The sequence below is a fragment of the Eremothecium sinecaudum genome, chromosome VII (genome assembly GCF_001548555.1).
Source record: "Eremothecium sinecaudum strain ATCC 58844 chromosome VII, complete sequence".
Taxonomy (NCBI): Eukaryota; Fungi; Ascomycota; class Saccharomycetes; order Saccharomycetales; family Saccharomycetaceae; genus Eremothecium; species Eremothecium sinecaudum.
Window position 1 is genome coordinate 818,035 of NC_030898.1, and position 26,157 is coordinate 844,191.

A 26,157-nucleotide genomic window follows, 5' to 3' on the forward strand; every position below is an offset into this window, starting at 1 on the left:
TTGCCTCTTACTGTGTCTTGCTTTCTTGCAATTCTTCAATTATAAGTAACTCACTCATAATTTTGAATTACATGGTAAGTGCACAGTAATAATAGTACTGCCAGTTTTTTTGGCTATATAGGATTACTTAGATCACGCACTATCTTTTTTATCAGCAACCAGCGTGGGTTGTATTCTTCTTTTTTGTTTTACTTTCTGTTCCGTATTAATCAATGAGCCGCCTATAGTTACTAAATTCTGCGTTACTTCAGCCAGCGTCTGCTGTTTTTTAGGCGGTGTTCCTCTTATTGGAGTTTTAGACTTACAACTTGAAGAGGCTGATCTCTTATTCATATGCTCTATGCCGACATATCTAGTATTTAGTTCTTCCTTATAAGTTACCCCAAAGAGATCTGTATTTAGTGATGAGCAAGAACAGAAGCCGTCTGTTGATGAAACCATCAGCATATCTCCAGTTTTGGACCATGTTAAATCTGTTAAAGGATTGTAATGAAGATTGCCAATAATAGCTATCGGCCTTTCGTTTTCAGTGTCATATATGAAAACTTCAGTACTTGTTGCAACCGCAAAAACTAGCTTATATGGTAACTTTAGCCATGCAGTAGAGTTTTCTTGTAATTCATAGGCGGTAGGGCAGAACTTCACCACAAGGGCCGGTTTGCGAAGGAATGGAAGAGCCATTACGGGCGTGCTTTGCTTATGCTTCAATGATGATCGCGTATATATATATACGGCATTAGCGAACTCATTGTTGCCTACACTAGGTTCCTCGCCACTAGTTTTGAATATCCCTGCTGGTACGCATAAAACGTTCCCACAGGGAGATATCGCAGGCCTCCTAAAAAAGGACGGAAGGGTCTCGTTATGGAACAAATACGACGATCTTACATCGGCAAATTGGAGCATTCTGCAATTTTCACCTTCAGCACGCTTTGGTAGCTCTCCTTTAGTAATCTTATGGTGCAATTTCAGTCCATTAATGAGGTTATCGTTTGCATCTCTGATTATCTTATATATATGCACTGACCGATCAGCAGACTGTGATATAATATACTCATTTTGAGGATCCCAAACAACTCCCTGTACATAATGGTTATGGTCAGAAACTTGGGCGCAACAAACTTTTTCCTCAACATTATAAATACGAACATTATTATCCATTGAACCTGTCACAATATATTTCCCACAGGGCGACCATGCTAAATCATAAATCTCTGATGGACCCGTCGCAGATCCAGCCCGCAATTTACTCTTGATACGCCATGATTCTTTAAAGTCTTCAAATTCTTCATCTTCAACACCAAATTCTTTAATAATTGATTCATTTTTCTCCCAAGTCAATAATAGCCCATCATCGCCTGCAGTTGCTAAAATATCTCCGTTAGGATTGAAACGAGCAACGTTAACAGCTTGCTCATGTTGAACTAAAGAGCACATAAAGTCAATTGATTCAATCTTATTACAAGTGTCCTTTTGAGTATTTAATTGCCACACACGAACCTTATTGTCCCCACCTGCAGTAACTAACCTTGGGATGCTTGAGCCATGTGGTCCTTTCGAAGGCTGAAATGTGAGCGAATATATCGGCTGTGATTCATGCCAGTATATTTGTAAAGTCTTCGTTTCCAACATATTGTTCCAGAAGCTTCACCTCTATTATGATGTTTATATCGCAAATGTTGATTAGCTGCCATTGTCGATGGTATATCAGATTGTTGTAAGGTACGCTTTCAATTGCAACATCTCTATAACCGGGTAACCTTTGTAGGGGAACGAATTCCGGGCGAGTGCAACATTAGATATAATAAATATAACTATAAATAGTTGAAGTCTTATTCACTTCATGTATTTATTATAGGTATTAAGCTCAAAATTGGTATATTATATACCTCATATGCCCATCCATTCTTTCCTTAATGAGGATTGAAAACAACTTTAAAACTCTAGCTTCTAAAACAGGGCTTTTGTCATTTTATTAGTGAGCGTTTAGTTAGAACACCAGGTATACAAATATTTTCAGATTGTCGAGGATTTACTCTACCAGAAGCTATTTAAGCCGAATTTCAAATAGTATCGCTTAATCCATTTCCATGATAGTTTCTCATTCTTTGAAACAAGAGAAAAATTTGATTTGATAGTTTAGTTAATATGTCGCACTGTTTTCATTCCGAGCCACTTCTTAGAATCCCTTTATAACAATGTACTCAGAATTTAGATTATCCTACTCTTATACTTTCTCTTTTGTGGCTTCTTAAAACTTGAGAGGTGATACTTGAAATTGTATTGTAGTTCTGTATCGATGACAACGTCTTGTTCAATATCCTCCCACTCAGTGGATTCAGGGCTTATTGCATAAAGGGCCCGTGTCATGGGAATGTGAGAATCAATTCTTTGACCCAAGTAAAACATAAGAGATTTCACCGCATCTGTCTTTACGACCCTGTCCAATGGAATAGGTTCCACGTCAACATAAAAAACCCTATTTTGGTATTTGCCAAGCCGCTTAAGTCGGAACTGAACGAAAACCCTTCGTTTCAATTCATTAAATTCCTCTGCATAGCGCACTAATGTTTTTTCATTGATATCATTTGACGGGCGTTTCCCACAAACAAATTGACCTAAGACAACCTTGGAAGGTAATGTATGTATTTTAGCAGCGGGAATAAAGGCTGGACAGAACGTATATTGGTCCCGTTCCTCATCGTTTGAGCCAAACACGTGAGTAAGATTCTGGGTAACAAACTCCATAATATTCTTCCTGCTTGGTATGGAAATAGTATACCCAACATATGATATCACTTCACGTACCGATGCCTTCTCCATCTGAAAATAGGGACGAGCTGAAACTCGACTCCTGTAACTACCACGTCGGAGTAGATCTACATCCCTATTGTGCTCCTCTATTATATCTGCAATGATGGAAATCTCTCTCTTAGGCTCTAGAAAGCGCATCTCTCCTGGAACGTGTACCAGATTGTAAACCAAATCATTGTTAATAGCAGCCACGTACTCGTTTAAAAATATTTGAAACCCCTTCACTTGTTTAGGCCTATCATCATATATTGATATTTCCTTTAAATTCGGATATGAGTTTAGTAGATTCGTTAAGCATGTGGTTTTGTAGCTAAGAGTAGTTCTGAACTCTTCCTTTTTTAAAAACACTGCATTGAACTGTAATTCACCCGCCATTACATCGTGCTCCAATAACTTCCCAATAACATCCGCAAAAAAAACTTCACGTCGACCAGTGAGCAAAATTGAAACAGTTTCAGGATCCTGTATTGATAGTCTGGTTAACTCAACTATATCTAGATTCCAAAATTCATTATCAACGTCTTCACCTGCCTGCTTCCGTGTTAACCATTCTTCTATTGCCGCACTCAAAATCCGCGGTTCTGACCACCAACCACCATTACTAAATCGCTGACAGTTAGAAAGCTCTTTAATTAAATCACTTGCTAGAAGATTCTGATTAGGCGCCGGTGATTTAAAAAGTGTATTGTCAAAATCATACACATGAAGGCATTTAACCTGCGATGCCTTAACCCTAGGGAGATTGAGATGTTCTTTACAACTGCTCCACTTAATTAGTGATGCGTGCTCTTTCTCCATCGTGCATATTCGTACTCTTGACTATGGCTGAAGGTTCTGTCTGCCCAAATATAATTAAACTGTATTTTTCACTTTCAGCGACCTAACTGTAATTATTCCAAAAACTCTTCTAGCACTAAGTGCAGTTATGTCTACTACTAAGGACATAAATGCTCCAGTAATCGGTCTAGACTACGAGATCAAAGGGATGGGATAAGTAATCACTAGAGTTTATAATGGTTTCCTTCCTTAACATGCTACTTCCATATTGAACGTTAATGTAATCCAAGTTGGTTTGTTTAAGAGTTACCCGGATTTAAACCATTGAACGTAAATCAGTCGGGTAACTCTATCTTATCATTTGCTCGATAATCTGTTACATGAATAATAGTACACCGAAAAGAATATATAAAGTTCGATGCATGAATTTTTGTTCAGTACCCAATTAAGATAGGTGTAGGGTAACAGCACGAAGGTATGTCGGGTGAGGTGCCAGCTTCAATTCAAGCTAAAGAGGTCTCGGTTCAGCAATTCCTGTCTTCTCTTACAGCAAATGTAACAATATTTGCTATATTTACATTGTCGTTTATTGTTCTAAGACAACATTTTAAAAGGATTTATCAACCAAAGGCGTCGTTTAACTTAATAAATGAAGAGAAAGTTCCTGAGCCGCTGCCCAATGGTTTGTGGAGGTGGCTTCCAGCGCTTCTGAAAAAGTCTGATGAATTTGTTATACAGCAGGCAGGCCTTGATGGTTACTTTTTCCTAAGGTTTCTATACGTCATAGCTGTATATTCGTTTGTTTCTACATGCTGGTTGTTACCACTGCTGCTGCCATTGAATGCTTTAGCTTCAGATAGCGGCGATGGATTGCATAAATTGTCTTTTCCTAGTAAACCCGTGGATCATGGATCGAAATGGACTAGAAATCATCATTATGCTTACGTGTTTGCCGGATGGGTATATTTTTGGGGGTTCCTATTTGTTATCTACCGAGAATTGATGTATTTCACCTCATTGAGACACGCTGTATTGACATCTGTTAGATACGCCAAGAAATTGTCGTCAAGAACGGTTCTGTTTCAATACGTTCCAGAACAATATTTATCGGAAGATGAATTCTCGAAGCTATTTGACGGTGTCAAGCGTGTATGGATTACCAGAGCTTCACGAGCCCTTGCTGCCAAGGTTAAGGAGCGTGACAGCTTAGTGATGAAGCTCGAGGCTGCAGAGACCACATACTTAAAGAAAGCGGTCAAGAACGCTTCCAAAAGAAGTATTAAGAAGGGTGAGATCATTTCCAGTGATATTACGGATTACGTGCCTGTAAAGAATAGGCCTAAGCATAGAACCCGCTTTCTGATTGGTAAAAAAGTAGACACTATTGAACATACTAAGGAACAAATAGCTAAGTTGAATGTTGAAGTAAAAGAATTGCAGTCTAACCACATGTACGCGGAAGCTTTTTGTTCTGTTTTCGTGGAATTCGACTCACAGTTCTCCGCGGAAGTTGCCCGGAGCAGTGTTGCGTATCATGTTCCTTTCATGATGACTTCAACTACCACTGGTATCGAACCCTCAGATGTAGTTTGGTTTAATATGCGAGTAAGATGGTGGGAGCATTTAATTCGTCGTGTACTCTCTTTATTCCTAAGTATTGGATTGACGATCTGTTGGATATTCCCAGTTATATTTGTCGGTACATGGTCTAATATTCAATATCTGACTGAGAAGGTGGAATGGTTGAGATTCCTCAATAAATTACCAGAATCGATTTTAGGTCTCTTGACTTCTTTTACCCCTACTATTGCATTAGCAGTTTTGATGATGTTGTCGCCAATAGTAATCAGGAAAATCGCAATTATATCTGGTACTCAATCTCTTCAGCAAGTAGAATTATTTACACAGACAGGGTTTTTCACTTTTCAAGTTATACATGTGTTTTTGGTAACTACTTTAGCATCTTTCGCAACTTCAATCATAGTTAGATTGATTAAAGATCCAAGTTATGCTATTTCTATATTAGCGGAGAAATTACCTAGTGTCCCAAATTTCTACTTGTCATATGTTCTTCTACAGGGTCTCTCAGTGTCTGGTGCAGTGCTTCTTCAGCTTGTTCCGTTACTAGTATATTATTTCTTGGGACTTTTTGACAATACTGCCCGGAAAAAGTGGAACCGCTTCACTGACCTCATTAAACCGGAGTGGGGTACATCTTTCCCATTGTATACTAACTTGGCCGTTATTGTTATGTCATATGCCATTGTTTCTCCCCTCATTTTGGCCATTTGTGCCGTTGCATTTGGTTTGCTGTACGTTGCATACTTGTACAATTTGACCTATGTTCAGCAAGAATCTCCTGATTGTCGCGGTATGCACTATCCTAGAGCTTTATTTCAGACAATCACTGGATTATACATTGGGCAAATCTGTATGCTTGGTTTGTATGCTACAGGTCGTCATTGGGGTACTATTACACTGCAAATTATTTGTATTGCATTTACAGCGTTCATCCATATCCACTTAAATATGGCATTCGACGTATTCAAACGGCAATTGCCTTTAGATACCATGAAAGCTCTTGATGGAAAATCGGAAACTCCATCTTATAAACCTCGCACTGTACAGACCGGCAAGGAGAGTATTAAAGAATTGCCTAAATTCCCCCTTAGACGTTATCACCCTCGTAACAGTACTGGACCTAACGAACAGGAAACTTCTATATTCAGTGAGATCACATATGAGTTTCAAGATCAAAAATGTACAGACACGAAAAATGGCTTCTTTGACGTTCCTTTACTTGCTGATGGAACGTTTTCAACGATCCCACATGCTCCATTTTGGAAACGGTTCTTCCTTCCACACATCTACTGTTCTTTCAAAGCTGTGAGGTCTAAAGTCCCTGACATTTATAACGTACCTGACCCTAATGAAAAGCTTGATGATGCCGCAAATGAACTAGCATATTGCTATCCTGCAGTTTCAGCAAAATGTCCTGTTGTATGGCTTCCCCGCGATCCATACGGCTTTAGTGCAGTTGAAATAGCCAAGCTTTCAGATGTGGTGGAAGCAAGCGATTCTGGTGCTGTAATGGACGAAAATGGTAAGATAACCTGTACTTCAGGGTCTCCAGATCAACATCTCAACCCAGATTTTTATTGATTTAATTATGCATAGTTGATGGTTTTGTTGGATAACGACACATCTGTACTGACATTTAGAACGAAAACTTCAAACAATTATATAGCTTAATATTGGGTTTTGAAAATGTATATATTAATATTCTAATACTATGTCGAAATCACCTATTAGGTATGCTTTTTCTAAGTGAATCATGCGATTAATGCGCGCCAATTTCCTCTACTTTTGAAAGCTTTTAGTTTTTTATTATTCTTTGCATTATGAAGCATGTAAGAAATGTAAACATAGAGGTAGCTACATATTACAGTTAACATGTTGTACTCTTCATTACGTGCTGTCAATAGCAGATATAGATTACAGTTTCCATGTAGAGCATTTTCGTCTATCATTAAAGGCTCTAAATATACTACAGAATATTCGAACTATCTAAAACTCCCAAACGGTAAAATTGGCTCATACTTCCACGATGTGGACTTGGGATTGGATTTACAAACTCAAACAGTAAATATGGTTGTAGAAGTTCCTCGATGGACTAATGGAAAGTTCGAAATATCGAAAGGTAGACGCTTCAATCCCATTAAGCAAGATATCAAGAACGGTATGGTCAGGTTTGTTCATAACATCTTCCCTTTTAAAGGCTATATACATAACTATGGTGCTATTCCTCAGACTTGGGAGAATCCTGAACATGAATCACTACATGGGTTGAAAGGAGATAATGATCCATTGGATTGCTGTGAGATTGGTTCTGCTATTCATTCCATTGGAAACGTTAGACGGGTCAAGATATTGGGTTCGTTAGCTTTGATTGACGATGGTGAGCTTGATTGGAAGATTATTGTGATTGATATAAATGACCCAATGAGCAAACATATGAAAAACATTTCTGACGTCAAACGCTATTATCCAGGTATCTTAGAGGCAACAAGAGAATGGTTTAGGAAGTATAAGATACCTAGTGGTAAACCAGAGAATCAATTTGCATTTGAAGGTCAATATAGAGATGTTGCTGAAGCGATAAGTGTTATAGAAGGTTGTCATTCATCTTGGAAGCAGTTGATATCAGGCGAAATTAAGCATGACAACATAATTGCCACCGATAGAGCAACTTTTCAAGTGGAAATAGCCCCGGAACAACTTCCAGATGCTGATATACCAGCAGAGTTAAATAAGTGGCACTATGTATAGCTTCTTTGCTCAAGTCATGTCTAGAGCATGCTTCGCCTGTACAGCTGGTCACGTGAGGATTTGAGGTATGGGTTTGAATTACGAAAATTTTTGAGATTTAATTGTTTATACAGATGGATATATACATACAAATGAAATACTGACACTGTCAGGCAGTCAATTAGCTGTTGAATCCATTTGTCAATTACTGTATCCTGTTGCTTCCGCTGTTTTACTGCTGCTAACTGTTATAATATGGACATAAGCGAGCAAGAAGTTTACATAACTTTCACGACAGTTTATGAATTCATCCGTTCCGTGAACACAACTGATAGATATACAGAGAATGAAGCAACTTGGAATTTGATTTCTGAATATTTGACAAGAAATAAATCACTGTTACTTCAATTGTCTTATTTTACAACAGTTTCGGATGAGACAGAGTTAACAAAGAAGTTTAAACTAAGGGGCGCTACCTATGATGTCTCTAAAGAAGATATTGATGAAGCGAAAATATTGGCATCTGAATTGTCAGTTAATCCTACGGAATGTCTTAGGGTAATTGCAAATTGCAACAAAAGAGTACACCTTCAAGAAGGGCGGCATTCTTTTTATGCCCAGCAGATCTTACATGAAAGAAATGCGGTTTTAGATACCATTGTGATGCTTATCAACAGCGAAAGTTTTCCTCAACTAAGCGAGCAATACCTTCCACTATTCATGAGTGAAAAAGAAGCGATGATTAAAGATTTGATATTTCTGTTTTCGAAAATTTCTATGAATCTCGCATCAGCTGAATTGTCATTTAACGATGACAATTTTTCTCGTACCAAATTTTCTCATGACATTAATTATCTGATGAGTATTCTGACTCTACTTTCTATTCGATGTTTAAATTCTGATATTCCATGCTCTGCGATAGAAGAATGGTTTAAACTACTTGCTAAGATGAATTTTATGAATGTAGTAATAGAAAATGATGAGATTCCACGAGAAACAGCTTTAAAACTGCATTCATTGACAACCATAGTTACTATTTTAATGCTTGGATTGGATACGGCAAATAATACAATAAATTTCAACGCTCCCTTTTTTACAGACGAATCAGTCTTTAAACTAATCAATAAAATTCTTCTGCAGAATCCAACGAACCCTATCATACTGTATTATTGGTCATTTATCTTATCATTAAAAGCTTATATGTTAGAACAATCACCTGAGACACATGTTGAATTTGTTAAAAATGTATTTGGGGCTACCCCAATATCTGAGTTAATTGATATCTACACTTCTGCCGCAGAAAAATTGCATGTTTTGAAATGTTTAAGGGACCTTCATAAGGCACTTTCGGATGAAGAAATATATTCAGCCATTTTGTCCTCTTACTTAATATTATCTCTCAATTTCATACCGCTTAATGAAGAAACTTCATATGCAATTAAAACCATTCTAATTGGAACGCCTAGAGAGTTAGTCGAGAATTTTCTAACTAGTGATGAGTTTGAAAAAAAGTTGACGGTATTGAGGGATAAATTACCCCTTATTCATGAGGCTCTAATCCCTATGATCCATTTAACTTCTGTACACCCGGAATTTGCTCATTTTGAATGGAAGGAATTATCTACATATGCACAAAGGTTAAAGCTAAACGATATAGATTATGATCTTGCCGTTGATGAGGAAAACAGGATAGAATCCAATGAACTAATTGTATTAAAAGATGGTATTTTGGTTAAGCCTCCGATGGAGTTTGAGCAGAATGTTCTTATGCCGATTCCAAAAAATACAAAAGGTCAAATTATCCCAGCTGTGTCTGGCGACGAAGATATGGTTATATTTCTATACAGATATAATGGTTGGTCATTACTAGGCAGGGTGCTACAAAATATCTGCGACACCTATTGGGACAATTCTTCCCTTGCAGAAAAAAGCCTGAAGCAGCATTTACTTGTGTCGATAATAGATTTAATTTCCTCTATAGTGGATCCAGAGACACCCATTGAACGCTCTACTGAAATCTTACAGCATTGTTCAGTTCATGTTAGAGAGGAAGATGTTATTTCTTTGATCTTTAAAACCTGTGAGCAATCGTTACACTCCAGAGATATGATCGTGCTTGCACCTTGTTTGAAACTCATGACTTCTTTGGTTGCTAATTTCCCTCATATTTTATGGTCTTACCTTTCTCGGTCAGATTTGATTGATCGTCACGGAAAAGCTGGAATGGCAGCAATTTTGCTGGGAACTCTGGAATTACCAAATGGTGAATATGACTTCACGATCAGCCTGATTCAATTAGCCGACCAGTTAGTGACAGAATCACTACACTTTGAGGCCACATTTCCTGATCGAATGAAAATTGGCCTTTTGGGAAGGATAACTAGACATTTAATTCATGTCTACGAAAGTTACCAGTATTGGAAGTATGTGAATATTACCCAAAGAATTGAAATTGGATCATCATTGACTTCCTTATTTACAAAAATAATTTACAGTGTTCATGGGATTGACGCAAACTCCAAACCAAGTGAAAAGGTTACTAAAGTACTTGAAGACGCAGCTGGGGCAATAATATCAGTCTTTCTTGGGTCGGAATCTCCTGATATCCGAGCTGTTACTGCTCTAATCAATGTATTAACCTCTCCAACATCTTCAGAGTCAATTGCAGTTAATAATGGTATACATGGTAATGAGTACAATTATCAATTGCATAAGACTTTTGAATTCGTGAATATGTTAATATCTGTTAGAGATTTGCTACAACTGCCACCTTCTACCCTTGAGAAAAATATTTACTTAAGAGCACGAGATTTCGTCAATATTTACATTTTCGAGCAAAGCTTGAAAGTACAGGTGATTAAACTGTTTACATACCTTGTTCGTGCACCTTGGGATATTGAACGGCCATCCATTTTGGCCCATTTAGGACAATCCCATTCGCAACAATTACTAGAATTATTGACGTTTGATTTAGAAACACCTATCCAAGATCATAGAGTACTGAAGACTTTATATGGATTTTTTTCTTCCGTTATGGAAGGTAGACAAGATGGTCTCTCTATATTATTTCTAACAGGCGAAGCGATTTCCTTTGATAAGAACAAAAATTCCTCGAACTCTACAGAGCATAAATCAATCTTAAATATTTTGAGGGCAAATGCACTAAAGTTGGATCAGTTACCCGAAGAAGTTGGCTCACACTTATTAGATGCTATATCTTACGCATTCAACTCATGGACACCCGCAAGAAATAATGAGACGGATAAAGATTTTATTACTGCGTTAGTAAAACGTTTAGAAGCTTTCCAACCAGGCTCTGACGAAGAAATTCAGACAGTTGAACAAACTGCAACAATGGCAAATAAGTATAAGTTAATTTCAAGGATTGCTGAAATATGTGCATTATACTTATTCACATCAACTGGACCATGCTCTCCAATATTTGACTTACTCAATCGGACGGACTTGGCTAAGATTGTTAATCCGCTGTTTCAAATTGATGGTTACAATAAAGATTTGCATCGGGATATTGCAGTTAACTTTGAAGAGAAATGGAAAGGTTTGCAACTATCAAAATTCAGGTTGTCGTCTCTTTTCCGGGTTAGTAAGTCCTTCCAAAATAGTATATATGATATCCCGTTAATGGATCAATATTTCAGTGGTGATGAAGATTGGTTTGGATCGAAAAACTCACCTGGGTTTAGAAATCAGGTAGTTGAGGCATCAATTAACTTACAATATGTCACTTATCAAGTATCTGCAGCTAAGTCCTGGGGAGCGTTGTTAACCTCATTTGTGAAGAAAACGCCTGTTTCACTACAGGACACATTTATCGACGTAGTGATTCACCTGTTGGACATCAATATTGAGCGTTGTATAGATTGTCAGGTTTTTGGTGAAGTCTACCTGGAAAGGATTGAACTTTGTTTCTACATGTTATATTCTTTTATGAAAACGGCGAAAGAGGTCCCAGAAAATAAGTTAATGGACATTACATTGAAACTAATCCATATTCTGAAGTCCCCGGAAGTGGAGTTTCTAGAAAATATTGCACATTCAAGAAAAAGCGCATACTATAGGCCATTATTGCGTTCTGTACTAATTACTTTGTCATTGGTTAAATCCGAAAAACATTTTATTGAATCAGTTTCAAATGAACTACTAGGGTTTTTTGAAATTATTTTCTGCAAAAGTGTTAATTTAATTCTCTCAGAAATATTGTCAGAGATTAACTCTACTTCCACTTGTGGTAATAACGTAACAGTCACTAAAATAACAGACAAAATCCAAGATTTATTGCTTCTACTATCTCTCTTTACCAGTATTAAGAAGTTGAAACCATCATCCAATTTTATGCAAATATTGGCTTCATCTTTGAATGAAATGGATACATTAAAGTCCATTTTAAACTTGTATTCCAGTTCCCATCTATTCAGGATTAACCATGAACCCATAATCGCAGATGTTACATTAACATTACTATGTGAACTATGTTCAGTTGACGAAGTTGCTGAAAAATTGATAATTAATGGTCTATTTTCTGTTCTTCTGGAAAGTCCAATTTCTATCATGATTCAACAAGGCAGATTAAAACCAGAAACACAACCACGGATCCATAGTATCTGGAGCAATGGTTTGCTATCAATTATTCTTCAGCTGATAAGTCAATTTGGTCCTAAAATGCTTCCTGAGTGCTGCCTATTTGTTTCCTACTTTCACAAGCAGATAAGTACAGCTATATTCAGTTGGTCAGATAATTCGTTGGCAATTTCAGCTGCATTAATTCAAGAGACTTCTCAAATCATCATGTTACAGAAAATGTTTAGCCACCTGGATTACCAGAAGTATTTGAGCAATCCTAACGCTAAAATGAAGGTTGTTGATGACACTGAAGTTATTGAATTAATACCTGGATTGGATAATGACATAGAGAAACGAGAATTATACCGTTCATTTACACATTTGTTAACTCATCCGAAGTACTTGAACTCTAGGATAGTTCCCACCACTTTGGAGGAACAGCGACTGTTGGAAGATGACGAAACAAGGGCTATTTTCGTGAAACGTACAACGGAGGAAATCAAGAAATTACAGGAATCACTATTCACAGTATTCTGAAAGGTATTATACTTAAATTATATATTCATGCCATTTTGGCTGCACAAGTAACGAATTATATGGTTTTGTTTACAATTAATTACACCATGCATTATCGTTGGAAAAGCATTTTCCGGAAGTCTTCATTGGTTAGCTTTTTCGAAGACTTGACAGTTGACTCAGTACGAACTACAGGTAATCGTACAATATGTTTAGTATTATTCGCTTCCATCAGCTGTTTGCTTCGAATCAAATCTTGGATAGATCCACATTTTAAAATTTGATCACCAATTTTGCAGCCATTCAAAGCTAAAGTCACTTTGGCGGCTGTTTTATCGTCTTCGAAAACAATCAAGGCACCCTGGTGATCCGATACCAGAAAGATTTCTTTTATTAAATCGTCATTAAGAAATGAAGAGTTTTCCTTTAGCATACTTTTAATTTGAGCCTTGGAAATTTTATCCGATAAAGGGAAGATACTAATAATATTAGAATGAAAATTCATGGTATTAAGTAATTCTTTGACACGCTGCCTTTCTAGGTAAGCTTTTCTGTCTGCTATACTGACTTTTATAATTTTCCCTTCGAATGTAGAGTTATTCAACTGTAAGGCTTTTGTACTATCTGCAGCAGACTTATAAGCCACAAATGCATATCCATTGTTGTGAACATCCTTAGATATGGAACCATTGCAAGGCATATTGATTCTTTCTATAGGACCAAAGGGCATAACTAACTCTGTCAATTTCTCGAGAGTAACAAGTTTGTTATCTAAATGGCGAATATAGATCTCTCTACACTCCATAGTCGCAGCGTCTGTCCTTGCACTCTTTTCATTAGGATTGGATAGCTTAACAATCAGCTTATATCCTTCTATAACCTTTTGGTGAAGCATTTCGACGGCATTTACTGCATGTTCATTAGTATCCATGTCTATATATGCAAACCGCCGATTGGAATTAAACCTAAGTGATGGTAGCCTGACACTTAGACAATAGCCATCTAGTGAAGCAAATAAATTTCTTAGTTCAGGGACTTGAAAAGTTGGAGGGAAATTCGTAATCCATATTGTTGAGTTACGCAAATGTTCAACTATAATTTTGTTGCTGCCAATAACTTTTAATGATTTCGTTAGAGCACTTAATGCTCCATCAAAAGATACAAATTCAATACGCGCAACTTTGGCATCCTTTTCTTTCGTAAATATCATATCCACTTGTTTTATTTCTCCACATTGTTGGAAATACTTTTTTAGTTTATAGTTATTATAGTTTCTCGGCAAATTGCGTACTAAAACTGTAGAGACTTCTCTATTGGTTGTCACAGCAGTGTTCTGTTTCTTAGATTCAAGACTAACATTATCTAACTCATTTATATCCCTCTTCATTTAACTTATTGCAGTATACAAATGCATATATTCTGGGTTACTGTTATTAGCCTAAAAAGAGCAATTCAATGTTGACAAAATATAATCACGTGACCTGCATTGCACTTGGGGGTGGTTGTAACAACCATTTAGTATGTTTAAGGTATCCAAAGAGGTTCAAGTGTTTAAATTATCCCACAAATTACCTATATAGCTTCTATTGTTGTATATTGTGTTGTACTTCCTCTCAAAATATGAAAAATTTTAAACTAGCGAGGTGACATGAGCTTGAGATGAGTTTACCTTCGTAATGATTCAATGAGAAAAGAGAAATAAGAGTATGGATGGAAAGGAATACTTAAAGTCCTATGGCTGGAAAGAGGGTGAGCCGTTACAAATAGGTGGGTTGAAGAAACCAATCCTAGTAAAGCACAAGAAAGACAAGAAAGGCCTAGGAGGAGCACCAGGTCATGATGAAGGCGAAGCTTGGTGGGAAAGACTTTTCGATGGTCAGCTTAAGAAATTAGATGTAACCAGCAATAAATGTGATGGTATCAGCTTCAAGCAAAATGAAGCTACAGCTTCGGCCATCTCAAAAGAAAGTTCGCCTTTATATTCTTGGTTTGTAAAAGGAGAACTACTGAAGGGTACTATTGGGGCTCCTAAGGTCGCTGTGGGAAAATTAGCTAATATTTCGGCAGACCCGCCATGTCTTGGAACCAGTTCGATAAATGATGATGCATCTTCCAAGGAGACTTCGAACGCCAAGAAATCCAAGAAATCCAAGAAATCTAAGAAATCTATAAACAATAATAACAAGAAGGACAAGAAAGATAAGAAAGACAAGAAGGACAAGAAGAAGCATAAGATCGTTAAGATTGATAAAAAGAAGCATGATAAGAAGCATAAGTCGTTCAAAAAGCTCACTAATAGCAGGATTGAACTGTAAATCCACTACTCTGGAAATTACGCATGCCTGAAGTAAGCCAGAATTACTTCTTGTAAATTAGTCAATTAGTAGATATAGTTGGAATATAGAATCGAAGTGATACCTCTTGGGAAACTAGAACTCTAATTTTATTAAACCCGAGCTTAGCCATTGTTTATTCCAAGCGAATACCCGCGGCGATCCGAAAAAACATTGCACTCTTACCGTATCAATAAATAAACTATCAATTGATAAAGGCCGTAAACTTCATGACAACCTATATGAGTAAGGCCTATGACATTGAAATAAAAGTGCATTCGAAAATTATAATCATCTGTTTAATTCTAGGGCTGGGCCCTAGACGGTTAATTCCTTTTCTACTGGTTGGATTAGTTGGTATGGCGTTGAACCTTTTATTAAAACACGAATCCATTGTCATACCACCTCCTCGTCTTCCAAACCTTCCAAAAGTGGAATCCAAGCCAACTAGTAACGCCTTGGAATTTGAATCGTTTCTAACTTCTTATCCGGATATATCCAGGGAACTGAAGATAATAGTGAACAACATCGTTAGGGATTTTGTTTCGGTGTGGTATGAGTCGGTGAGCACGAATCCTGCTTTCCCAAATGCTGTTAAAAAGGTTCTATTTGAAGTCATTGATAATGTGCATCGACGTATCACAGAGATCGAACTGGCGGAGCTGCTGGTACTTAAACTTCTTCCCTTGGTGACAAAGCATTTTTCTAACTTTGCAATTGCATATGAAACTGCATCCAGCGATGCAATTTTACAGGTACATAACAAAGATATCAAGAACTTTGATCTTGCTGTTGCTGTGGAATTTAATAAGAGTTACAAGATACATCAAGCGTTGTCTGGAGATTATAAGAGTAGCACAAAAGATATTCAAGAGTACCTATCCGAGAAAACAAAATTAATCATATCTGGTCTCTTAAACGGTAAGGAGTTATCGTCACCATATGTTCGAGTACTTTGTCGCGAGATTGTATCAAATTGTATATTACATCCCCTTACTATGACCCTGTCCTCGTCTGATTTTTGGAATGTTAAGCTGATTGCAATTTCGAAAAAGGTGTTAAAGGAAAGAACTCAAGTACAGGAATTAAGAAAGGCGCTATCTAGGGAAATAGAGGTTCCTCATACAAGCGAACCTACTGTTGAAGGTACTGGAAGCGATAAGCACTCAGTACGATGTCTAACTTCCGAGGCGAATGGGCAAGAGTTTGAATACTACTTGAAATACTTAAGTGGTTTGAATAATCAATTGGAATTATGCTCGGAGAAGTTTTTCATATTAGCAAAACTACTGACATTATCAAAGAGCTCTAATTTATCTACTACTTCCATTGAATTTCGAAAGCGGCTACAATTGGCATTAAATTTACTTGAAAGTAGACTGGCATATATGACTGGAACAAGTAAACAAATTAGTGATGAATTGTTAGAAACACGATTATGTGAATTTGAGGCTTTTGTTAAATCTGTATCTCTTTTAACTGTGTTATCTGATCCTTCATACACGCAATGTTTCCATGACTTTTTACTTAGCTGTTATTCTCATCAAGGCACTCTTGAGTTTTGGTCTTTTGTAGAAGGGGTTAAAATACCACTAGAGGATCCTAAAAGCGAAGACATGGCTCTAGACCTGTCAGAAAATGGTATATGTGACCTTCAGACGGCTTATAGTAGATTCCTAAAGGACGAAAAAACTACTCACTCTTTCAGTGAAGAATATATCAATGATATCACAAAATTCTTACATACCTATAAGGATGTTGATAGAATAACCAGTGCCCAGTTATATCTCAGAGCTAGGAAAAGTCTTTTATTACTACAAGAAGAGGCATATAAGAAATTGCAAAGCATTTATTTTCCTAAATTCAAAGAATCTTTAGCATTTTTGAAGATGATTTCGTCTCCAAACTTTATGAGATCTAGCATATATGCTAGCTATATACATAATATCGGAATTCCTAGCGCAACTAGACCCGTTGGTGCCCAGTTGGATACAGTTGGTATTATCGCAATCGGAGATATTGATAAAGCATTGGATGATATCCTTAATGAGGATCCCAAGACACCATCTAAGAAGGAGCTTCGAAAAAAGGTATCTTACTCTAATCTTTTTGGTAAAAAGACTCGTGGTAACATATTTGATGATTCACTTTTCCTAGATGATGCTGCAAACCATGAATATGAATCCGAGGACGAGGAAAGCAGTGAACATTCAGACAATACAGAGCTGGATACCTCTCAAGATTTATTAAGATCAGATATAATAGATGGTGATATTATGGACAGTAGGATTGAGCTGAAGGATATTAAAGAAGAGATAGGTAAACTTATTATATCAATTGACAAGCTTCAAAAGCAACTTGAGTTATTAAAGCATTTAATTTTAAAGGCAGAACTAACGAATAACCAGTCACAATTGAAGTTACTAAGGAAGTCTGAAAGGACACTTTCTAATGAGTTAGAATATAAAGAATTGCTTAAGCAACAATATACTGTTCTAGAAAATACGAATAGTTTATTTGGTAAGACTAAGATATCTATAAAGTCTTATCTATCAAATATATCCGCGGAAGACGGGAAGGAAGTTACCTATTATATTGTTAATGTCAATCATTTTAATGGGAACCAAGTAACGTCATGGGAGATTCCAAGAAGATACAGTGAATTCTACAAACTGCATGTTTACTTAAGGAAGACTTATGGAACTGTAGTAAATCATTTGCAGAAAAAGAATGTCTTTCCACAGAAAGTAAAAATGTCATTAAAATTTCATGTATCAAAATCATTGCTATTTGAAGAAAGGCGTTATAAGTTAGAAAACTACTTGCGTGCTTTACTGGGCATTACTGAAGTATGCCAAGACAGTACATTCCGGCGTTTCTTAACAGATACATCGAATTCGTTTTCAACTGATGATTTAGATATTGAGATGAAGAAAAGTCCCTTAAGTGATACATCATTAACACAAGCAGCTGAATCAAACTCAGTTGTGAAGCGCTGCTCAGGAGTTGAATATCTTGTAACTACCCTACCCTCCGATGATCTTTCCAAAGAATCTAATTTCTATGAAGATGAAAGAAATTTCTATTCGGGGTCGTTTACAAAACCTAGGTCGTTTGTAAAACCAATTTGTGATTTGTTCATCGCTGTATTTTCATTAAACAGATCAAACTCAGGGTGGTTAAGAGGAAGAGCTATTATAGTGGTATTGCAACAATTACTGGGAAGTACAATTGAGAAATACATTAAAGACATGATTGGGAGGCTTCAATCAGAAGCAAGTGTCTATGAATTAATAGTCGCTGTGAAAAACATGCTATGGGTAGATGATGTGTTTTTTAAGAGTTCCAATGCTACACAGCATCCGCTCAGAACAGAAAGCATGATACTTAAAAGCAAAAGAGAGGCATCTCTCCTACTAGACCGCCTAATGGTGGAAACGTGTGGTCGAGTGGTTGGTGTTAGGAGTGCCAAGTACAGCAGTTTAATTTTACATGCAATGTTACAAAATGAGTACTTGAATGCCGGCTTAATTCTTGAAATTTTGGATGTAATAATTGATGAACTGTTCTAGAATTATCTAATTAGACAATCATCTAAATCATACGCGTCCTCATCAAACTCTATTGAGCCACTTAATTTTTCACTTAAACTCTGTGAACCTATATCGACTCTACCTTCAGAATCACTACTGTCATTATTATTTTCGTTATTACCGTTTTTGCCCAGCATTTTGTTCACCATCTGTACCATCATAAAGGTCTTTTTGTCCTTAGAAAACTCGTTATGTAGTAACAGAAGCCGTAAGGCCTTCCTAATTTCTACATCGAGGTTCCTATCTTTTGATAACATTGTGAGTTCCCAGTAATCCTTATGAACCTCTCTAACAGGCTTCTTTGCTGCACCAGTCTGTTGCTTAGGCATATATTTTTGCAATATATCCTTCGGGATCTTGAATTTCTTTACATTGTAATGTGTCGGGACTTCTTCGAAGAGTTCTAAACACTTGATATACACGTTAGACATGTCGAGTTCCATTTCACATCCTCTCACAATAATGTCCCTATAATCAAACTTTACTTTCCTGTTCAAATCGATTGAATTTAAATGTTCGCCTAACTCGGACACTCTAGCACCCTCTTCTAAGCTCCCTGTGTAAGGTAAACCCAGTTCAAGCACCAGCTTACTAGTAGATGGTTGGGCCGAAAGAGCTAACTTTGTTTGCTTTGCAAAATTTGTATGCAATCCCTCTACAAATGTATCCAGCCTCATCAAAACATTATTCAAAATATCCTGTGGAATATTGATTTTATCAATATCTAAATTAATACCGGAATCTTTATTTTCTCTTACTAGAGCTCCGCTCTTTGCGAGATTGCGCTGCCAAACAGAATTAAGTTCCAAGCTCAGCATTTTAGTCGCATGTTTTAAACCGAGAGGACTTATTTCACCCTTATCAGGAACCCCCATAATATCATCCAAGCCTTCTAATTCACTACTGCTACTATTACCGCTTGATTCCATAAAATTCTCATCTTCATAAATTCTATCCACATGCGGGTCAATAACTATATTAGGCGATGGCCAGCTCGTCCAGTTATCCTTAATCATTGTTTTTATAAAAACTTCAGTTTCTAATGCACGTTTGCGCCGATTTGCTTTTCGCAGCAGTTGCTTCAGCAAATGAATTGAATATAGATGAAGTGTAAGATCATGTCGATGCTGCTGTTCAAGGGTTTCTAGTAGTTCAAGCGCCTCATTGGTTATGCTGCGATCGTCCATTTCGTTTAAGAAGTAGCCTGTATAGATATTTTATAACCAATTATTATAGACCTGAATAACCCATACATAACACTTGTTAAGGTCCTAATGGTTACCTCTTAATTATGTTAGCGTGATGTCTTTATAAGAGTATATAAAAGTTGAAAAATTTGACCTTTTTTAAAAACGGTGTATGTAAGTGAAACATCACCAAGTTGTCAAACTATAAAGTTGACTGAAAGAAGCTGCTACAGATTTGGAGATGCCGATACTTGAGGAAATAGATGACAACTATGATGTTGATAACATGCATATGGAGGCCGCTGAGTTTGATGCCAATTTAAAAACTCCAATAGCTGCTAAGATAACACCTACATTAGTTAGATCACAGGATACCGAAGATCCTCCTTTATTCCCAGCTGTACCAGAATCATTTTCTAATAATCGCAATATTAACTTTGGTAATCAAAATACTGGTAAGACTGAAGATATTGGGGAGCTACTGAAAGATGATATGGAGGAATTGAAAGACTTCCAATTGTTATATCCATGTTATTTTGATAAACGCAGGACACATGCCCAAGGTAGGAAGGTTCCTATGGAGCTGGCAGTAGAGAATCCACTTGCAATTTCGATTGCGAAAGCATGTAGTGGTATGGGTCTTCTTTGTGTGTTTGAAGCTGAAAAGACTCACCCACAAGACTTTGGGAATCCTGGTAGAGTAAGAGTTGCATTGAAGGAAGACGGTGTACCAAACATAAAAGAGTACAGCAATAAGAGGTGGTTGATGAAAAAGGTTGCAGAATACCTGCAGGAGCATCCTACAACGCTTTTATCGCCGAAGGAAGTTCCATATGGTCAGGAATTTGCAGGGGTAGAACCAAAAAGAATTCCATTTGTCAAAGGCTTCAAGATGAATGATATTGTACCACTAAATAGCCCGTTCAACATTGGTCATCCTATGACAAAGAGCATTTACGACGCGCCAAAGGCTGTCACTGCAGACAAGCAAACTAAGGTTCCGAAGACCAAGTATAAGGTCGTCAGACGCTAAATCCCGAAAATCAGAGAACAAAGCTCTGTACATATAATGTATACTTCCTTTTTATGTGAGAGATGTTTGAATAGAAACCTCAACGTTTACATTTGCAACCTCTACATCTTGTCACGATGTATCAATTACCAGCTGGTGCTAATAGTGACTATAGATATATGTATTTGTGCTATAACGCGGGGAGTGAAACACTAGAGAATATCCGGGAAAGAACTAAATCTTCAGGCCCCATAATTCTGACGATATTCATCCATTCTTCTCTTGTCAGCAGGAGAAATCCTGCCGTCTAAGTACAGAATGATCTCGGACAACGAAACGATGCTTAAGACAGGGATACCATACCTCTTACTTACGGCTTGTGTTGCACTGAGACCGTCATGACAATCTTTATCAACAACCTCTTGTCTATCCAAAGCCATGATGGTACCGACAACTCTGCCTGAAGCATGGGTGATGATATCAACGCTCTCGTTAATTGCAGTACCGACGGTCATGACATCGTCAATTATGAGCACTCTTTGGTCCTTTAAATCTGCGCCAACAATAGTTCCTCCCTCACCGTGATCCTTCGCTTCTTTCCGGTTAAATGCGTACTGGATGTGTTCAAACTTGGTTCCGCCAATTTCCGCTAACTTAGCGCAAACAATTGCGGCTAATGGGATACCTTTGTAGGCAGGACCAAAGATTACATCAAACCTCAAATCCGACTGAATTATCGCAATTGCGTAAGCGGTCGCCAAATTGCTCAATAATTTCCCAGTGTTAAATAAAGCCAAATTAAAAAAATATGGCGACTTCCTACCCGACTTCAAAGTGTAGTCACCGAAACACAACGCATGAGACTCGATGGCCAAATCCAAGAAATTCTTCTGATAATCCTCTAGAAAAACGCCTGGCATTTTGAATTGATCTTCACTATAGGCGGATAAATATCACTCTATTGTTACTGATTGCTCGAGGATCCACAGACCGTTTTTCACCAATTTTGATTAGAACTTGTTACCAAGCACACACGGGCAAAGAAGCCAAATGAAAACAGCACGTTGTAGTAAATATCGACCTACGATCAACAATTTTACTTTTTACTACTGGTATGAAACATAACAAAACTTCTTGGCGTTCAAATTTTTAAACTCACTCATCAAATATCATTTAATACGGATAATGTGCTTGTTAAGTGATCGCGTCTACAATTCACGGAAGAGTACAAGAGTCCAAATAGGAGGTAGTTTCTGAGAATATCGGAACCGGCGTAGGCGGAAGACATGGATCAGAAGCTTTTTGAGAGATTTCAAAAAGCTAGGATAGCGCTGGGGCAAGATAAAGCCGTTGGCGGAAGGTCTAAGATATGCGCTGTTACGAAACGGGCTAACAGGTTTAAATATAGGTCCAAAGATGCTGCAAACGAACCAGGTGCCTCAAAAGGTTACTTCAACGCTGTTAGTGTCGCAGCAGATAGATTTCCAGGTTTCAATATGCATAATTCGCAGCAGTTCTTAAAAAATGTTGAAGATATTGTTTGTCGAACAAGAGAAGGGATGTTCCAATGGGATATACGTTGGTTAAACCCGCCGGAAATAGCATCCAGGGGTTGGGTGGTAATGAATGCTCAAGGGGTGGTTTTGGAGCTTCATTGTAGATGCTGCCAAAAGCATCTAATGCTAGACCTTAATGACGAAGATTCAGAAGATGACGTCCGAGAGCAATATCACGTGATGCTCAGTAACCAACATAGTATGAGATGCCCATGGCGTACAGCAAGCGTCGATCTCAGGAAACATTACATTTTGAGTGACATAAATGTTTCGCTTGATCTGCAGCGTATTTCAGATGCGTTGCGGCTAATAAGTGCATTAGATGTACCTAAGGGCATAGTTGCAAGCGATTCAGTAAAAAGAATTTCAAGGTTATTTGACGATGCGGACACACATCTACAACTGCTACAAGTTCTTATACAAGGCTACCAGTTATGCACAGCGGAGGTGATTGAGTGTACTCGATGTTTTCATCGATCATCACTGCAGTCTATGATGGAGGATCCCGACTTCGATGGCCACGCTTCATGGTGTCGCTATGACAATCCGCACAAACTTGAAATATTACTTTTGAAATTGTGTGATATGCGAAACCCTAAAGAGGGCTTCTCACTTAGTGAGCGGATTGCACGACTCGAACAAGACGTCGAGGCGATGTAACACGAAAGTTTTTATGTTGTAATAAAAAGTAATGAAAAAAGAAATGTTCTCCGCCTCATCTTCGCCTCGACGCCTCGAAAGACGAAGGAACGAAAGGAACTAGGAATTTAAAAAAAAGTAATTTACATTCATTTTATGGGTATTTTACGTATATAGTTACAAACTTTATCTCTTTTTAAGTTTTATAGTACATCGAAGATCAATCGAAGATCAAATAGGCAAAACCTTATTCTAATGAGAAGACCTCGACGTTTGCCTTAGCACCGTTCTTGGCGGTTACAACACAGAACTGAGCACCACCAGCTCCAGTAGTACCAGAACCTAGGATTTCGTTAACACCATGCTTACTTGGGTCAATACCACATGGCAAACCAACACAGTCTTCTTCATTGTCACAAGTAATCTTGATACCGAATTTTGGCTTTTCGTTTCTGAATGGAGTAGCTTCTTCTAAGTAGATTGGGTTCCAGCCAACAGTAACAAAGGTGTTACCAGATGCATCTTGGTTAGCACCAGTGACATATGGTGCCCAGTTACCTCTTGCGTTTTCCTTGGTACCCCAGACACAAGCATCTTTGACGCTGACACCTGGAGGGTTAACATAGTAGTGTGCGGCAGTACCAGCCCAGTATTCAGTACCTGGCACGGCCAAGGTCTGCTGGGATCCACCATCTACCAATGTAGGGATCAACATTTCTTCGTTACCCGGCAAAACAGTTTGACAGAAGGCAACATCTTCATCGATCTTGTTCTTGGCAATAACAGTACCCTTACCATCATAACACATAGGTTTATTAGGCATTGGAGTATTTAGTTCACCGGATTCATCACAGTACAAGCCACCTTGCATGGACCCTGGGTAAGTGTAACTTGTAACTTCTGGGTTCCATTGTGCCATTAGCTGACCTGGACCACAAGCATATGGACACCAACTGCCGTAAGTACATTGCTGGTCAGAGTGCATAGCCCAGCCAGCATTCTTACCTTGAGATTGCACAGCAACCATACCTTCCCTATCTGGGAAAGCACAAGTACCTGATCTCTTGGCCTCGTGGTGGGTAATTGCTGCGTCAGTGACAGCAGCAGTGGCGGCAACAGTTAACAAAAGGAAGGACTTCATAGTTGGAATATATTATATGTCTTTGATAGATTATTGATAACTTTAACAAGCATTGAACTGATTCCAGATGATTGAGGTTACTTGTGGTCGTCTTTTATATTCAAATCTGTTGTACTGAACTCCGAGGTTAGGTCTATTCAATGCAGGCATTCCTAAGTAATGCCTACATATTCCATGCATTGTGATCATCTTTAGGAACCTTCGAAACGCATAGAAGTTTTCCTACATTAAGATCGACACCTTTGAACGCCTTCAAAATTCCGAATCTTAAGCCAACGTTACCTAAAAAATCTGATAAAAAAAAGAAACTTCTATCTGAAAATTTTCCGTTTTTGGTAAATTTCTCGATGGAATCCTAGATTTGTGCTTCTGTAAGCACAAATCTCATCGGATTTCATTTTACAAAAAAAGAAAAACTTTGGAATTACGATTACCCGGTATTCGGAATTTTGATAGCCCTATTGTTTTGCTGCTAAGCCGTTAAATGTTGGCTGAACAAAAAGAAACAGAAATGTGGGGCAGATCAGAGAAGATCAAACATTCCAACAGGAACAGAATTCTCCAATCAAAATTATAAAACTCAAGAAAAAAAAGAAATTTGCGGTTAAGTAACAGAAGGAAAAAGATAATGTTTTGCTAAGGCCTAATCTTATCAAGAAGATAGCGGCAAAAAATAATGGTTGCGAAGAGATTCGAACTCTTGCATCTTACGATACCTGAGTGTTCAACTGTAACAGTTATAAGCTATCGCTTGAATCAGGCGCCTTAGACCGCTCGGCCACACAACCAATTACATGATGATTAGCCTTTTTTAAATAATTATTACCAAGCAAATGTCACAAAATGTTGTTGTCGTAGATTCAAATAGAAACCTCGTAGAAACAGCAGCTAGAAAGAAACGTCGGATCAGATCTGTATGGAAAAGTAGAAGTAATTGCTAGTAACGACTCGAGATCTGTCGAAGAAATGAAGATGGACTAGATAAGTCTAACGTATATAAAGTCGCCATAGCTAGATATGAGAATATGACTAGAAGTCGAAGGACGACAAGTGGTCATTGACTTAGATTAGACCTATATACATAGTAAACTAATCTATCATTGAATATTTAATACTCACGTGATCAAGGAACTTCAAGTTAGCACGTGATCGGTTAAATAGCCCACGACAGTTGTAAAAATAATTAAGCAATCAGATAAGTTTCAACGAGTAAGAACGGAGAATCACATGAGTTTGGAAATGTAAGAGCTTTAGTGTGATAAGTATTAGCTATACCCTTTCAGTAAGATTAGATACCTGAATTGGACCCTCGGTGAGAAGTTATCCGCCAGGGTTCGAGATCTGCTAACTTTATGACTATGAGCCCAGAGAAACTAACATATAAAAAAGACCATAGATATCAAGTTAGGATGCGCCTGGAAGTTCAAGAAATAACAGGAGGTCATTGACCAGATTAGTCTATATTCAGAGTAAAGTAATCAATCGTTGAAATACTTAACTCACACGTGATCATGCATCTTCAAGCTATCACGTGACCGTTGGATAGCCTTCGACAAAGGTTAATAAGATTTCCTAAGCTTTCTAAGTTTCGGAACCTTTTTTGTAATCAAATTAGTAGTTTAATAACTTAAAAACAATTTGTACGAGATATCGTTGTATGCCGTGCGAACTCAAATTTTTATGTTCATAGATGCCAGCAA

At 37.6% G+C, this 26,157-nt stretch overlaps 13 protein-coding genes and 1 non-coding gene across 14 annotated transcripts; 7 read left to right on the forward strand and 7 right to left on the reverse strand.

Moving 5' to 3' along the window:
- Window positions 1-132: 132 nt before the first annotated feature.
- On the reverse strand, window positions 133-1,632 carry CAC2 (Cac2p; the record flags this gene model as incomplete). The annotated part of the gene is made up of 1 exon (XM_018133912.1): window positions 133-1,632. One exon carries the CDS (start codon window positions 1,630-1,632, stop codon window positions 133-135), a length of 1,500 nt encoding a protein of 499 aa, XP_017989401.1.
- A 579-nt stretch (window positions 1,633-2,211) lies between these two features.
- On the reverse strand, window positions 2,212-3,612 carry AW171_hschr74442 (uncharacterized protein; the record flags this gene model as incomplete). Its single annotated transcript, XM_018133913.1, has 1 exon — window positions 2,212-3,612. The coding sequence occupies one exon, from the start codon at window positions 3,610-3,612 to the stop codon at window positions 2,212-2,214; it is 1,401 nt and encodes a 466-aa protein (XP_017989402.1).
- Window positions 3,613-4,068: 456 nt separating this feature from the next.
- On the forward strand, window positions 4,069-6,753 carry RSN1 (Rsn1p; the record flags this gene model as incomplete). Its single annotated transcript, XM_018133914.1, has 1 exon — window positions 4,069-6,753. The coding sequence occupies one exon, from the start codon at window positions 4,069-4,071 to the stop codon at window positions 6,751-6,753; it is 2,685 nt and encodes an 894-aa protein (XP_017989403.1).
- Window positions 6,754-7,044: 291 nt separating this feature from the next.
- On the forward strand, window positions 7,045-7,920 carry PPA2 (inorganic diphosphatase PPA2; the record flags this gene model as incomplete). Its single annotated transcript, XM_018133915.1, has 1 exon — window positions 7,045-7,920. The coding sequence occupies one exon, from the start codon at window positions 7,045-7,047 to the stop codon at window positions 7,918-7,920; it is 876 nt and encodes a 291-aa protein (XP_017989404.1).
- A 234-nt stretch (window positions 7,921-8,154) lies between these two features.
- NUP188 (Nup188p) lies at window positions 8,155-13,017 on the forward strand (the record flags this gene model as incomplete). The annotated part of the gene is made up of 1 exon (XM_018133916.1): window positions 8,155-13,017. The coding sequence occupies one exon, from the start codon at window positions 8,155-8,157 to the stop codon at window positions 13,015-13,017; it is 4,863 nt and encodes a 1,620-aa protein (XP_017989405.1).
- A 91-nt stretch (window positions 13,018-13,108) lies between these two features.
- PRP24 (U6 snRNP complex subunit PRP24) lies at window positions 13,109-14,383 on the reverse strand (the record flags this gene model as incomplete). The annotated part of the gene is made up of 1 exon (XM_018133917.1): window positions 13,109-14,383. The coding sequence occupies one exon, from the start codon at window positions 14,381-14,383 to the stop codon at window positions 13,109-13,111; it is 1,275 nt and encodes a 424-aa protein (XP_017989406.1).
- A 319-nt stretch (window positions 14,384-14,702) lies between these two features.
- On the forward strand, window positions 14,703-15,311 carry TMA23 (Tma23p; the record flags this gene model as incomplete). Its single annotated transcript, XM_018133918.1, has 1 exon — window positions 14,703-15,311. One exon carries the CDS (start codon window positions 14,703-14,705, stop codon window positions 15,309-15,311), a length of 609 nt encoding a protein of 202 aa, XP_017989407.1.
- Window positions 15,312-15,559: 248 nt separating this feature from the next.
- MDM1 (Mdm1p) lies at window positions 15,560-18,901 on the forward strand (the record flags this gene model as incomplete). The annotated part of the gene is made up of 1 exon (XM_018133919.1): window positions 15,560-18,901. One exon carries the CDS (start codon window positions 15,560-15,562, stop codon window positions 18,899-18,901), a length of 3,342 nt encoding a protein of 1,113 aa, XP_017989408.1.
- Window positions 18,902-18,903: 2 nt separating this feature from the next.
- Window positions 18,904-20,109, reverse strand: RRN9 (Rrn9p; the record flags this gene model as incomplete). Its single annotated transcript, XM_018133920.1, has 1 exon — window positions 18,904-20,109. One exon carries the CDS (start codon window positions 20,107-20,109, stop codon window positions 18,904-18,906), a length of 1,206 nt encoding a protein of 401 aa, XP_017989409.1.
- Window positions 20,110-20,350: 241 nt separating this feature from the next.
- Window positions 20,351-21,142, forward strand: SEC65 (RNA-binding signal recognition particle subunit SEC65; the record flags this gene model as incomplete). The annotated part of the gene is made up of 1 exon (XM_018133921.1): window positions 20,351-21,142. The coding sequence occupies one exon, from the start codon at window positions 20,351-20,353 to the stop codon at window positions 21,140-21,142; it is 792 nt and encodes a 263-aa protein (XP_017989410.1).
- Window positions 21,143-21,363: 221 nt separating this feature from the next.
- AW171_hschr74451 (HGR076Cp) lies at window positions 21,364-22,041 on the reverse strand (the record flags this gene model as incomplete). The annotated part of the gene is made up of 1 exon (XM_018133922.1): window positions 21,364-22,041. One exon carries the CDS (start codon window positions 22,039-22,041, stop codon window positions 21,364-21,366), a length of 678 nt encoding a protein of 225 aa, XP_017989411.1.
- Window positions 22,042-22,407: 366 nt separating this feature from the next.
- On the forward strand, window positions 22,408-23,337 carry PML39 (Pml39p; the record flags this gene model as incomplete). The annotated part of the gene is made up of 1 exon (XM_018133923.1): window positions 22,408-23,337. The coding sequence occupies one exon, from the start codon at window positions 22,408-22,410 to the stop codon at window positions 23,335-23,337; it is 930 nt and encodes a 309-aa protein (XP_017989412.1).
- A 226-nt stretch (window positions 23,338-23,563) lies between these two features.
- On the reverse strand, window positions 23,564-24,457 carry AW171_hschr74453 (uncharacterized protein; the record flags this gene model as incomplete). Its single annotated transcript, XM_018133924.1, has 1 exon — window positions 23,564-24,457. The coding sequence occupies one exon, from the start codon at window positions 24,455-24,457 to the stop codon at window positions 23,564-23,566; it is 894 nt and encodes a 297-aa protein (XP_017989413.1).
- Window positions 24,458-25,134: 677 nt separating this feature from the next.
- Window positions 25,135-25,245, reverse strand: AW171_hschr74454. The gene is made up of 2 exons: window positions 25,208-25,245; window positions 25,135-25,178 (listed from the first exon to the last, which is right to left on the reverse strand). It is a non-coding gene; the product is annotated as a tRNA-Leu (tRNA).
- Between the last annotated feature and the right edge of the window lie 912 nt (window positions 25,246-26,157).